Source organism: Candida oxycetoniae (assembly GCF_023343755.2).
Source record: "Candida oxycetoniae strain CBS 10844 chromosome Unknown scaffold3, whole genome shotgun sequence".
In the NCBI taxonomy this organism is placed as follows: domain Eukaryota; kingdom Fungi; phylum Ascomycota; class Pichiomycetes; order Serinales; family Debaryomycetaceae; genus Lodderomyces; species Lodderomyces oxycetoniae.
Genome location: NW_026055368.1, coordinates 253,367 through 266,767, shown reverse-complemented (window position 1 = coordinate 266,767; position 13,401 = coordinate 253,367). Strand labels below are relative to the sequence as shown.

Below are 13,401 nucleotides of genomic sequence, written 5' to 3'. Positions count from 1 at the left end.
TTTTTTTTTTTTTTGAATTTGCAACCAACTTTTTTCTCTTGAGGATGGATGTCTTTCTTTAGATGAAATACAATATAGGCCAAAGGGTCAAGGTTCGTGATGAAGTAGGTATAGTGCGGTATATTGGGGAAACGAAATTTGCTCCTGGCGTTTGGTATGGTGTAGAATTGGATCGAGCATGTGGTAAGAATAACGGAACAGTGGGAAATGTTTGTTATTTCGAGTGTACGAATAAGGCTGGTCTTTATGGTGTTTTTGTAAAAGAAGCTCTATTAGAGGAAATAGGTGTAGATTCATTTAAAAGTAATTTAAGCGAAAAAAAAAAGCTCAAGGAAAGACTGAACCATGCCAATGAAAAGGAGAAGGAGAAGGAGAAGGAAAACATTGTAGTTGGAGATTTTCTAGACTCGAAAGTCAAGCTCCAAGAGTTTAAAGAGTTGGCAGAAAGAGCAGAAATGCACCAAAGAGACAATGAATTCCTTCAACAGCTCAAAACTCAGCTTGAAATCAAATTGAGCGAATTGACAAACAGTTATTTGGAATTGAAAGAAAAACATGCTGCTGCGCTTGAGGAGCTTGAAATAAACCATGAGTTGGAAAAGGAACTAAGTCAAGTCTCAGTGAGAGAATATTCTGCTCAAGATTTGAAGAGGTTAGTGGAAAACAATAGATACAACGAATCTCAATTGAGACATTTGGAAGAAGTAGTTCAAGAAAAGGACAAGCATTTGGCCTTAATCAAAGAGCAATTGGAAAATAGTAGACTTGGTATAATGAATTTGCAAAACAACTTGTCTCAAAGAGAAAAAGATATTGCCATGCTCAAGAATCGGATGGAAGCTGTTTCCGACCTTGAGGCCATGGCAGAAAGACTATCGCTAGAGAATGTCTCATTAAAGAGAACGGAGAAGGAGTTGAGAACTGCAATAATGGAGTTGAATGAGATACATGATATAGACAAGAAACTAGAAGAAAATCATATCAATGTAGAGGAACAACTAAGGCTTGAATTGGCCCATTGCAAGAAATCTTTGGACTTGGAAAGAGATTCAAATCACAAATTGAAAAGGAAACTCGAAATTACTGTACTGAAAACCAAAGTAAACGATGAAACACCACTACAGTCAGTTTCAATGCTAAATTCACAGATTCAGGCATTGCAAGATCAAGTCGCTGCTTGTAATGTGCTGATAAAGCAGCGTCAGATTCGCATACAGATTCTTGAGCTAAAGTATCATTTAATCTGTGAAAGAGTAGACAACTCCAAGTTATATAAAATGGATAAGCGATTTGTTGATTTGATCTTTGACTTGCGGAGTTTAGAGCTTGAATTGACTGTTTTGATAAAAGAAACAGGAAAAGATTTGGTATCAGAGAAGTTGTTTTGTGTTGAGTATTCATTGAGTGCATATTTGGCGCTTTTAGGTGTCATTATCAAAGTGCTTGAATATAATTACAATTCTGAGCTTTCTTCAGTCTTGCTATTACCATCGGTTGTTGAGTATGCTGATGATGTGAAAGCAGAGATAAATCAAGTACTACGGTACTTGATTGAAAGTAAAGAAAGAGAAGAAGAAAAAGAGGAAAAAGACGTAGACTTTGATTTTAAACTGTGTCTCCAGAAACTTTTGGATTTTTACAATTTCTTATATCTGCAAAATGAGTCGTTAAAGATGTCGATCCCGTTACAGCTCTGCTTGATCAACACCATAATGCTGAATACAATAAGTTATGGGGAAAAAGTTTTTTCAGTTTTTGCAGAGAAAAAGTTCACTGTGGAAATGACACATTTGGTCGATTTGAGTCATATTATGGCCGAGTTCAGGTCAATTTTTGAATCCATTTGTGATAAAGAACTCGAAACTGATATCTCAATAGACGCTCCACTAAACACTGGTCTTGTGCTAACATCACTAATCAATTGGGCAACAGCTATGAACAATATCTACTATGCACAGGAAGATTTTGATAATGATAATACTTGTAGTGAATTAGAGGTGGCATGGGTAGATTTGTGCAAGTGGAAAGCAGACGTACCGACAACATACCATGTGGAAAAAGTAGTTCCAATTAGCATATACGACATTGAGATAGATAGTTTACCAAACAACTCGATAAACCCAACAGAACCCAACAACAACAACAACAACAACAACAACAACAGTGAATTTGACACTTGCAATGAAATAATTTCACAAAAAAAAGAAAGTGAAATTCAAGACCTAAAGTTGAATATAGCCCTACTTGAACAAAACTTGAAGGTGGTAACCAAAAAAACCAGCGAGGAATCAGAAACTTTTCAAAAAACATTGACACTTATTAATGAGGACCTCAAAGAAAAGAGTGGAAAAATATCACAATTGGAAAAAGAAAAACTAGCTCTTGAAAGAGATTTGGCAGCTGTGGAGAATGATACACTTTTGCATTCAGCTGACATGGATGATTTGGAATTTCAGATCAAGTGCAACGAAAGAAAACAACGATTGGAAACACTCATTGATCTCAAACGAGAAGCAAAGTACAACTATGAAGAGAAAATAAGCTGGAGTTGGAATGAACTGAAGAGTTCATTTTGGAAGCCCGTTTCGCGTTTCCAAAACTTGGCAAAACAGCTAAGAAACCTTGCAGAAGGTATACAAATGGTACAAATTGAACTGACCAACAATCCAAAGTGGAAACTTAAGTCCGAATCTCCTTCAATTTTGAATGCTTATTTAGAAGAACAGTTTTTCAGTTACCAGTCTGCAAAAAAAGACCTTTTCTCCAAAGATCTGCTGATAAAGGGGGGTTCTATCCGTTGATAATTATCGTGTTTATTTTTTTTTTGTATCTGAATCCGAATCAGGAAATGCTTGAACGACGATGCTTTTTCGGCCACTTTGTAGCCAAGTCGATATTCTCTTTGGGATAGAAGTAGTTTAAACATGCTAATATGAAAATGTCAACAATAACTATCAAGACAAAAAGTTTTCCTGCAAACATGCCACAGCAGTAAAATTTCCTTAGCCTATCGATTAATGACTCGTTTAATGCAGCCAAATCCAAAGAGTCGTATACACTTTCGGTGCGAAGGGCAATATCACTCCAACTGTACATTTTTGCAACCAAGTCGTGAAACTTGGATGTATCGATTGCCCCTGACCTTATTTTCCCTATTGCTTCTAATGTTGTTTCCACAAGTGAGTTTTCCTCCGGATCGGCAAAGCTAGTCATGTCACCCGGTAAAACTTCAGGGATTCCTCCTACTTTTGTAGTTACCACATACAAGCCACACGAAGCTGCTTCAACAAGCACAGTACCAAATGCTTCCGTTAGAGATGGATGTAGGTAGATGTCACCTTGTGCCATTACGTTGCGAACCTCTTCGTGTTTCACTGCGCCAATTAATTGTACTCTTTCTTGCAAGAAATACTTTTCTCTCATTTGCTCTAAATCGAGAAACTTTGGACCATCACCGGCTATTACAAAGTTTACATCGGGGGCGGCTAAACAAATTCTGGGAACTATCGCATTTAATAAGTCTGCTCCCTTATTGGGGAATAGTCGAGTTATCACCACAATTGTTATCACATCTCGTTTAGCATCCGAGTTGCTTACTTTCGTCCTTGGCTTAAAGTCCTTTGAAACAACAGCATTGGGGATAACTGATACTTTCCACGGCTCTATGCTAGCTCTCAATACTGTGTTTTCTTTACATGTGTGGCTAACACAAATAACATGTCCCACATCACTGATTGCAAATTTTAACACTTTGTTGCCCCAAATGGATCCGAAATCAGCAAATCCAAATAAGGAATGGTCAGTAAAAACGGTCTTTAGTCCCATTGTTCTTCCATGAAATATCGCCTCATGGCCCATAGTACTAAACGTACCATGCCCATGAATGATATTGATTTGCTCACGAATGAAAATGTTCCGTAATATTGGAAATGCTGAAAACACGGTAGGGAAACCCGAAGACCTATATATCACCCAGAATGGTACATAATAGACTTTCAATCCATTTGTAAGGTATCGTATCCCTGTTCTCGATTGATAATCATGGGTTATAATGATGACTGTGTGACCCAAGTCAATTAATTTTTGTGAAAGATGATACACGTGGAATTCTACACCTCCTGGTTGAGGATAAAAGAAATCTGTCACCATTGCTATGTTGTAACCCATTCTCAACAAGTGATGCGTATGTCATTAGCCGGAGCAGGTATACAAATAGTAGTTTGGGCTCAAAAGAAGCACTACTACTACTGCTACTACTGCTACTACTGCTGCTTCTCTAGTGAAAAATAAAAACAAAAAAAAAAAGGGAAAAGCCGCACAAGAGAAAATTGGTATCAGTCAGTAGCTAGCTTATGACCAACTATTTCACAAAAATTTATCATCAATGCCGTGTATTTGAAATTTACATTTTCTTTTGAGATATTACATTTTCGTTTATAAAAAAAACTTTCCTTCCTTCCGCTTTCAGGTCATCTTTTCTATATTCTACACAAATGCGTCTCTTGGTAAAGAGTTTGCTGAATTTTTAAAGTTCATTATACTTTCGTCATAGTTCCAATTACTTTGTTCACAAAGTAGTAATGCATATTGTAGATTAAGTTTAGTTTCAATGACTATTTTTACAAGAATCTCTTGTTGACCTGGTTGTAATCTGGACTTTATTTCAGGTGGAAGATCCGACGCTGTTGGTGTGACAGCAGCAGCAGCAGCTGCTGCTGCTGCAGCAGCAGGTGGTGGTGGTGGTAATGCCCCACCTTGTAGTGCCGGGGATCCTGAAAATGGTCCTTGTGGAACCAATCCGTTCGTATTATTAATGCCTGTAGTAGGAGTAGGACTTGAGTTTGGATTTGTGGTTGGATTTGGATTAATAGCGGGTATCTGTGTCCAAGGAACTTCATTCGAAAATGGTCTTACTAACAATAAATCACTTGCAACAATCATGTTTCCATTTGGTCCAGGTATTACTAAAAAGGTTCTATCAAAACTTTTTTTGGATAATGCAACTTTTTTTGGACGATTATAGCTATGAAACCTAGCATTACCTCGTGCAGCTCCACGTGTATCATGTGATTCTGTTACTTCAGGCTGCGCGGTTTCTTCAAAACAGCCGTGAATAGTAATCAATATCCCATTTAAAACGGGAAATTTGTAGCACTCCATACTGAATACTTCAGGTTTAGTTGATATATCATGCTTGGTTCCAGGTAGCTGTTGAAAAAGTTTGTATATGGCTTCTGGTCCTACTGCTACTTTCTCCAATCGACTCTTTGCAGATGAAACACGAGTGAGATTTCTCGAGTTGGACAAGTAGTTTCCATAGTCATTACTCGAGCTATTGTTTTCATCTATAAGAAAAGGGTGTGATGAGTCCACTTGCATCGAAAATTGGGATTCGTTCTGATAGAGCACCATTAAGTTGACCCTATTTGTGTCCCATAGGTTCAAAAAACTTGCAATAAAGTTTGTTGATAGTGTCCTAATTTCATCGTCTTGGAAAAACATTGCTTGAGGCGCTTCAAAAGGGAAGGTGGAATTAGCATTTAAGATCTGTTCATTTCGAACGATTTCTCCATTCAAAACAACCAATCTCGGGAATGCTCTCATCAATTCCAATTTAATTGCATGAATCTCTGCAGGATTTGAGTTTTGCAAGAGCGGATTATTGAATAATATCAACTCTCTAAGAAAATTCAACTTATGCCTCCAAGTTTCAAAAACTTTAATTTTGGAAAATTGATTGTTCAGTAGTGAAAGATTTTGTAATTTTGGAAAAGTTTGAGCCATGTAAGAAAGTGACTGCAAATCAGTCAACTCGTTATTGGATAGATCAATACTCACAACATCGAGTTTCAAATCCAGTGCTATTTTCATCAAAGCAGGGAAAAACTTTGACGTTACCGATAATGATCCAAAGAAACCCTGTGCATTTAAATTTGGATCTTGCTTGACATTACTCAAATTCAACATTTTCAAGTCCGGCCGGTACCTTGATTTTAAAAAGCCCGTGATTACTTCAATGGTGTTATTTTGTCCGGGATTTGCTCCACCCATTTGATTTGACAAAGTTGAGGGTCCCTTGGAAAATCTCAAAGATTGACCTGCAAATTTCACGCCTGACCAGGTGAGCAAAGTATTTGCTTGAGACTCATTTTTCACGTACCCTTTTAAGACGCCGGTGTTCTTATCTACAGTATAGTTACTCACAATCACTCGACATTTCCTGGAAATGAAATTTATACAATCAGTCAGACTTGCTCCATTCCAACCAACTATTTCAACCGGATAAGCATTGGCATCGACAAAGGTGTCAATGTTTTGTTGCAACGATCCCCTGCCCTGATGGTTATTATTGTTGTAATTGCCGTTGTGGTCTCCACCTCTACCTCTCCCGCGATAACTCATCTATAACAACTGGTGAAAGCTCAAAGTAAATCCTTTGGAAAGTTGGTCAGTTGGGTTTTTTATTGTCAATATTTTTTTTTTTTTTTTTTTTTTTTTTTTCTTCTTCTTCCGATGGTTGGTAGTTCGAAAATGTGTCAAGTAACATTTAAAAGAAAAGGAAAAGGTTCCATTTCTGGCTACAATTGATGAATATGACCTCGACACTATTGAGCAGAGCTAGATAGTAGAGCAACACTAGCTATTGGAAGAGGAGAAGGAGGGAGGAGGATGAAGAAGGGGAGGATGAAGAAGGGGAGGATGAAGAAGGGGAGGATGAAGAAGGGGAGGATGAAGAAGGGGAGGATGAAGAAGGGGAGGAAGAGGGGATGAAGAAGGGGAGGAAATGAGGAGGAAACGAAGAGGGTAAATCATATATGATATTGCTACTTAATCTTCTTCTTTCACTGTACCATTTTCATGGAGAGTTCCCACAATTTTGTATCTATTTTCAAAATGTTCATCCCAACTCTCCAACGATTCTAATTCTAATTTAGTCAAGTTCTTTAAATCGTCAATTGGTTGGTCTATTGGAGTTAAAACGGCTGGATCAAAAGAGTTTAAAGCCAATCCTCTTGATGCATCTCTTCCGGCGAAATTCTCGTACGGACCACCTGGTCCGTAAAAAGCAGCACCTTGAGTTACGTCGAAAACTCTATTTTTAACAGCAATAAAGATCTTAGGGTCATCTTTCCCATTGTATTTAGCTAAAGTTTTTGGAGTAAATTTTCCTTGTACAATTGACTTGTCTTTATCATTATCACCAGCAGCTAAAGGATTCGAGTTATTGGCTACAAATTCGGTGTAGATGTTTTTTACAAAATATAAAACGATCAAGACTACTATAATTGTAGTTATCATGCTCTAATTCGTACTTTTAAAAGGTGTCACTGGTAATAAATGGGAAAAAAAAAGGTGTAGTTCTATATATGGAAATTATTTTTGATATTATCAAATACTTTTATATAGAATCTCTCATTCTTTCTTTTTCTCTCTCGTATAAAGGCATAAATGTAAGTGGAAAACTGCAGGAGATTTGTTATATTTGCTTTTGCTAATATACTCAAGATGTCTACCTACAAAGGATCTTATGACATTGTCTATAGTAGGTTGTATATCTGTAATACTCAATTTCTGATTACATATACCAACTTCTTGATTAGGCAAAAAGGAAAAATGCAATTCTTTTAAAGAGAGAATGACAAATATTAAAATCAACAATTTGGTTCTCCTCACTGCAGAGCGACACTCAGTAGCTTGTTGCGACACTATGGAGCAGAGCGAGATAGTGTCACGCTTCGCTTCACTCGTTTAGTCTCTAGTCTCTTTCTCTCTATCTACACTCTATCGACTAGACTCGCTTCACTCGTCTAGTCTCAGGTTTGATAGAGTAAGGATTCCCATGATTTATGCCAGTACCAACCATGTTGTTCATGATTAAACAAACATAGTTTATTACGCTTGTTTCTACAAAATTTTTTCTATATAGGACTCTAGAAAAAACGTATAGTGTAAATATTCTATATTGGTCAAGATCTGATGTTTATGGTCAAGAGCCACCACTAATGACACTATCGAGCAGAGCGACACTATCGAGCAGAGCGAGATAGTGGAGTAGCACTGACTACACCGACACCATCGAGCAGAGCGAGATAGTAGAGTAGCACTGACTACACCGACACTATCGAGCAGAGCCAGATAGTAGAGTAGCACTGACTAATGACACTATCTCGCTCTGCTCGATAGTGTTGTAACAAGCTACTGAGTGTCGCTCCACTAGTGTTGTTCCACTATCTCGCTTCGCTCGATAGTTCGAATATTTAGTTGAATTTTTTTTCCCCCTTCCTTTCTAACCTTTGAAAGATATACTCTTTTTTCTTAGGGAAGACTGCGGGTGATGGGAAGAGATATTGTAGCATTAGATAACGTTACAGTAAACAATATTGGGGTTCTTAAAAAGATCAACGAGGTGGTTTTACCTTGTAAGTATCCAGAATCTTGGTATAATCAATGTTTCACTGAAACTAATATTCTCGTTCAACTTGGATATTATGCCGAAATACCAGTTGGCGCTATAAAAGCTCGAGTAATCAATAATTATCAGATCAAGTCTTCTTTTGAAGAGGAGATTTCGAATTCAAACGTTTTAAAAAAGACCCCCAATTGTGTATACATTGAAAGTTTTGCAGTTTTACCAAACTATAGACATTATGGTATTGGTCTGAAATTGTTGGAATGGCTTATTGAGCAAACAAAAAAAAGATTTGTTCATGAAATAATCATACATGTACAAACCTGTAATGAAAGCGCCTTGGAATGGTATACCAAAAAGGGGTTTGAGAAGGGCGAATTAGTAAAAGATTACTACAAGAACCAAGAATTGGACAGTCCAGATGCGTTTGTCATGAAACTAAGAGTTTAAGAATATAATATAATATAAAATAATATAATATAATAGTTTTGAGCAAATGGCTCTTGAGTGCATTTAATTTGGCAGGACAAAAAAAAAAAAAAAAGAGGAAGAAGAAGCAAGAAAAACTACTCAGCTTCGTCCTCAGTGTCCGTATTAATATCGGTAAACACATCTTCATCTTCGTCTTCGTCTTCGTCCTTGACTTTCTTTGCTTTCTTAACAATCTCTCCCCTCAAAACTGCTAAAGCGCCAGATAGACTATCCTCTTCCGGGTCGGAAATATCACTATCCGAATCTTCCTCATCTTCATCTTCATCTTCATCTTCTGCTGCTTCCATCTTCTTTCTGGCTTCTATCACCTTTCTTATACCTTCTAAGCTCTTCTCCTTCGGTATTGGCAGAACTTCCAAATCAACCGGAATATCAACATCCCCGCCATAGTATGAATTACACTTCATTACTAATCTATAATGATATTTGCCCACGTTTCCCACTGCTGTTGGTAATGGAATCTTGAAAGTACCAATGACAACTTTCTCACCATTTTCCCAGTCCTTTTGACTCAAACTCAAATTTGATAAATCTATGTTCTCCAAAAAATATGATGTGCTTCCATCTACTAGTTTATTCTCCTTTTGAGCAATTATGTAGCACGCCCATTTGTTTCGCACCGCTTGTGGGAAATATGGTGCATACGCAAATGGTAATCTTGGCTGTTGCTCATTCACAATCATTGGGTTTTTCATATACTCCAACGTCTCCTCATCCTTTAACCTGGCATCATCAATTTCAGGACAGGACTTTAATTTTGGCGACTTGACAAGAAACTTGACCGAAAGATGAGCATTAGAGTTGGGAAGAACAAGTCCATCTTCGCCCGGTACCATTATTTGTGCATCAACCACCCTTAATGAAAAAAGCAGTTTGGCAATAGATAAAGCTTTCTCCAACTGTTCTTTAGATTCAATACCAAGAGCAGCCTTAGCTTCTTCTTGTGACAAAGTCAACAACTTGCCCAATTTCTTGACCGGTTGTTTAACAACTACTTCCTCATTTACAAAAGGTAACTGCAAAATTTCCTGGTACTTGCCTGTTGGCTTAACCGCTTGTATAACTGCTTTCTTTAAATCTTCTGCGGCAAAGACTGCTTCGTGTAATCTAAAAGCAACGGCAATATCAATCAATCCATCAATCAAAAAGGGGAGAATTGCAACCAACTCCACTTTTTGCTTTTCCTTTTGTTTGTCCAAACCAACCTTACGATCAAAGTGAGACTCAACCAACAACCTTTTCTCTGCCAAACTTAATTCCGGAACTAAGTCTAAAACTTCCTCACTTTCCAAAACATAATCAAGAATAGTGTTGCAAGTGATAATTTTAGCTGGGTCTTTATCGGCAAATCGAAGGACAATGTTGGCAGCAGTTTTAACATGCAAACCTTTCCTTGTATGATTTTTGACATTATTCCACCATTTTCCAACAAGTACGGGTAAAAGTAAACCAATCAAGATGAAATATAATACAACTACAATGGAGGAGTATTTACCCTCGACCAAAAATGTTGGTAATGCAATTCCATGGGTGATAGGCTGCTCGCCATCTGGATGTCCATATCGTATATAGTTTTCCCTCGTGGCGTCATCAGTCAACGCTTTATAAGCGCTGGTTAATCGAATATACTCCTGTTCCATTTTCATCCTCGCCTCGTCAGTCAAGTCTCTGGGCAACTTGTCGGGATGGTACTTTAACGATAACTTTCTATAATGACTTTTCACTTCTTTCTCACTAGATGAAAAGGACACATCCAAAATCGCATAAGGATCAAATCTACCAGACATGTCTTCTTCTTTTGTCATGTATAAAGCAATATAAATCACCGAAATCCATCCAAGAAACAAGACAAGTAAAGTTTTGCTGAAAACCTTCAGTGACTTTTGCTTGCTCTTGTAAGCACTTATGTATTTCACATTGGGAACATCTATGGTGTTGGAATTTTCCTTTATTGAACCAACAATTCTAGAATTAATTTTGTCAGGGTCAGAGGAAATAATTCGTGTAAAATACTTGATTGTCATCGGTAATAGGATGAAGGTCAAGAGTGCCATAACGAAGAATGGCCATGTCTCGCCCTCCCCATCATAGTTATATTCGGATGAGGCCATTATACCTTAAAGCCCCTGTCAACTTTCACACAACTTAAATATATTCTTCAGATGTATAAGTTTTTCACCCAAAATTTTTCGTATTGACGTGTTTTTCTTTAGGGAGTCTCCAATAGCCACATTGAAAAAAATTAACAAAAAAAAAAAAAAAAAAAATGAAAAGAACAATAAAAAAAAATGAAGAAATGTTAAAGATAAAACAAAGTATGATTGCCAGAGAAAAGGGTGAGAAGAAATGATGATAGAGAGTTAATCTGGGAAGGGGAAGAGGGTTGTCGAGAAGCGGAAACACTTGGCGTGTTTTTTTTTTTTGCTGGTGAAGTAACATATTTTTTTCTCTTCTTCTTCTTCTTCTTCTTCTTCTTTAAAAACCTAGTGGTGGAACAATCTGATAGGATTCTCCACATAAACTATATCTCTGGAATTTGCAGCATCGAAAACAGCCTTGTCCATTACAGAGCCGCTTGGTGCTGCGATAAATTTAACACCAGATCTTGCAGCTCTATAAATATTATCAGGGAAGGGGAAAAATGCATCTGAAGATAACGCAACATTGTTTAATTTGCTCAACCACTCTTTTCTCTCCTCTGGGGTTAATGGCTCGGGAACCTCAGCGAATTTGGACTCATATTCGCTCTTCTCTGGTTCCTCAGTTGGAACTTGATTAGAAACGTACAAGTCAATAGCATTGGACTTCTCTGGTCTCTTTACACCTTTGGCCCATTTGAATGCTAATACTTTAGGATGCTGTCTGAACCACCAATTATCAGCCTTGTCTCCGGCAAGTCTTGTACAGTGGATTCTTGACTGTTGACCTGCACCTAAACCAATAACCATACCGTTTTTGGCGTAGCACACTGAATTGGATTGAGTATACTTCAAGGCAATAGTAGCAATTGTCAAATCAATAGCACCTTGTTCGGGTAAATCTTTGTTTTTGGAAACAAATTCTTTGAATGAGGAACCCTTGATTATAGCATCATTTCTCTTTTGCTGCAAAGTGACACCATAAACTTGTCTATTTTCCATGATATCAGGTGTAAAATTAGGATCAATTTGCAAAACACAGTACTTGCCGCCTTTCTTCTTCTTCAAAATCTCCAAAGCCTCATCGGAATATCCTGGAGCAATAACACCATCGGAAACTTCTTTAGATATAATTTGAGCAGTAGGGGTATCAACAATATTAGAAAGTGCAATGAAATCACCAAAAGATGACATTCTGTCAGCGCCTCTGGCTCTAGCATAGGCATTTGCAAGTGGAGATAAATTCTCAATATCTTCAACAAAATAGATCTTCTTTTCAACATCAGACAATGGCAAACCTACTGCAGCACCTGCTGGTGAAACGTGTTTGAATGAGGCTGCTGCTGGCAAGTTCAATGATGCAGATAACTCCTTCACCAATGGCCATGAATTTAATGCATCCAACAAGTTTATGTACCCCGGAGAACCATTTAAAACCTTAAAGGGTAATTCTCCCTGTGATACAAAAGCTTGAGCAGGCTTTTGATGAGGATTGGCACCATACCTCAAGGGCAATTGAGACACATCTTCTGCATATTGTTTTCTGAAAAAATCAGAAATAGCTACGTCGTAATCAGCTGTGTGCTCAAAAGCCTTCAATGCTAATTTGTTTCTTGTTTCTGTGGATATTTTTCCATTCTTTAATTCGTGTAAAAACCCAGAGTAGTCCTTTGGATCTGATAAAATTGTAACTCTCTGGTGGTTCTTAGCAGCAGCTCTTAATAATGTGACTCCACCAATATCAATCTCCTCAATTGCTTCATCAACAGTCACTGCAATCTTAGAAACGGTTTCTTTGAAAGGGTACAAATTGCACACGACAAAGTCAACTTTCTCGATACCTTGTGCAACCAAGTCCTTTTCGTCGCTTTCCGAATTTCTTGCCAAGATTCCTCCGTGAACAGCAGGGTGTAACGTTTTGACTCTTCCTCCTAACATTTCTGGAGCATGAGTGATTGAAGAAACATCTTCAACAGGAAAACCAGCTTCACGGACCAATTTCGCAGTCCCACCGGAAGCCAAGATGCGGATATCAGCGGCAACCAAACCCTTGGCAAGATCCAAAAGACCTGTTTTATCGTAAACGGATAATATAGCAATTTGTTTATGTTCTGTCATAATTAAATGAAAACTCTATGATGACTCAACTCGACTGGACTATCTGTTCTGTTTGATGATGATAATTATTCAATTTTTCTTTAATTTTTTTTTCCTTTTTTTTTGGGAAATGGAAACTCTTGAAACAATTGCGCGAGATGAGCAAATAGTTAATTGTTGGAAAAACAAGAATAATCCTTTGATACGACAGTAGTAGCGCAAAAATTCAAGTGAGATCAGAATGAAACCAAAGTGATAATCTCT

The 13,401-nt window shown here is 37.6% G+C and overlaps 7 protein-coding genes across 7 annotated transcripts; 2 read left to right on the top strand and 5 right to left on the bottom strand. All coding sequences in view use genetic code 12, as the record gives it.

The window, feature by feature from the left end:
• Positions 1–62: 62 nt before the first annotated feature.
• NIP100 (Nip100p) lies at positions 63–2,801 on the top strand (the record flags this gene model as incomplete). The annotated part of the gene is made up of 1 exon (XM_049322314.1): positions 63–2,801. The coding sequence occupies one exon, from the start codon at positions 63–65 to the stop codon at positions 2,799–2,801; it is 2,739 nt and encodes a 912-aa protein (XP_049181740.1).
• A 40-nt stretch (positions 2,802–2,841) lies between these two features.
• Positions 2,842–4,149, bottom strand: SPT14 (phosphatidylinositol N-acetylglucosaminyltransferase; the record flags this gene model as incomplete). The annotated part of the gene is made up of 1 exon (XM_049322313.1): positions 2,842–4,149. The coding sequence occupies one exon, from the start codon at positions 4,147–4,149 to the stop codon at positions 2,842–2,844; it is 1,308 nt and encodes a 435-aa protein (XP_049181739.1).
• A 336-nt stretch (positions 4,150–4,485) lies between these two features.
• MEX67 (Mex67p) lies at positions 4,486–6,402 on the bottom strand (the record flags this gene model as incomplete). The annotated part of the gene is made up of 1 exon (XM_049322312.1): positions 4,486–6,402. One exon carries the CDS (start codon positions 6,400–6,402, stop codon positions 4,486–4,488), a length of 1,917 nt encoding a protein of 638 aa, XP_049181738.1.
• A 426-nt stretch (positions 6,403–6,828) lies between these two features.
• Positions 6,829–7,299, bottom strand: DAP1 (Dap1p; the record flags this gene model as incomplete). Its single annotated transcript, XM_049322311.1, has 1 exon — positions 6,829–7,299. One exon carries the CDS (start codon positions 7,297–7,299, stop codon positions 6,829–6,831), a length of 471 nt encoding a protein of 156 aa, XP_049181737.1.
• A 1,036-nt stretch (positions 7,300–8,335) lies between these two features.
• NAT5 (peptide alpha-N-acetyltransferase subunit) lies at positions 8,336–8,860 on the top strand (the record flags this gene model as incomplete). Its single annotated transcript, XM_049322310.1, has 1 exon — positions 8,336–8,860. One exon carries the CDS (start codon positions 8,336–8,338, stop codon positions 8,858–8,860), a length of 525 nt encoding a protein of 174 aa, XP_049181736.1.
• A 116-nt stretch (positions 8,861–8,976) lies between these two features.
• On the bottom strand, positions 8,977–10,926 carry KGF56_001209 (protein-transporting protein; the record flags this gene model as incomplete). Its single annotated transcript, XM_049322308.1, has 1 exon — positions 8,977–10,926. One exon carries the CDS (start codon positions 10,924–10,926, stop codon positions 8,977–8,979), a length of 1,950 nt encoding a protein of 649 aa, XP_049181735.1.
• A 459-nt stretch (positions 10,927–11,385) lies between these two features.
• ADE17 (bifunctional phosphoribosylaminoimidazolecarboxamide formyltransferase/IMP cyclohydrolase) lies at positions 11,386–13,158 on the bottom strand (the record flags this gene model as incomplete). Its single annotated transcript, XM_049322307.1, has 1 exon — positions 11,386–13,158. One exon carries the CDS (start codon positions 13,156–13,158, stop codon positions 11,386–11,388), a length of 1,773 nt encoding a protein of 590 aa, XP_049181734.1.
• Positions 13,159–13,401: the final 243 nt, after the last annotated feature.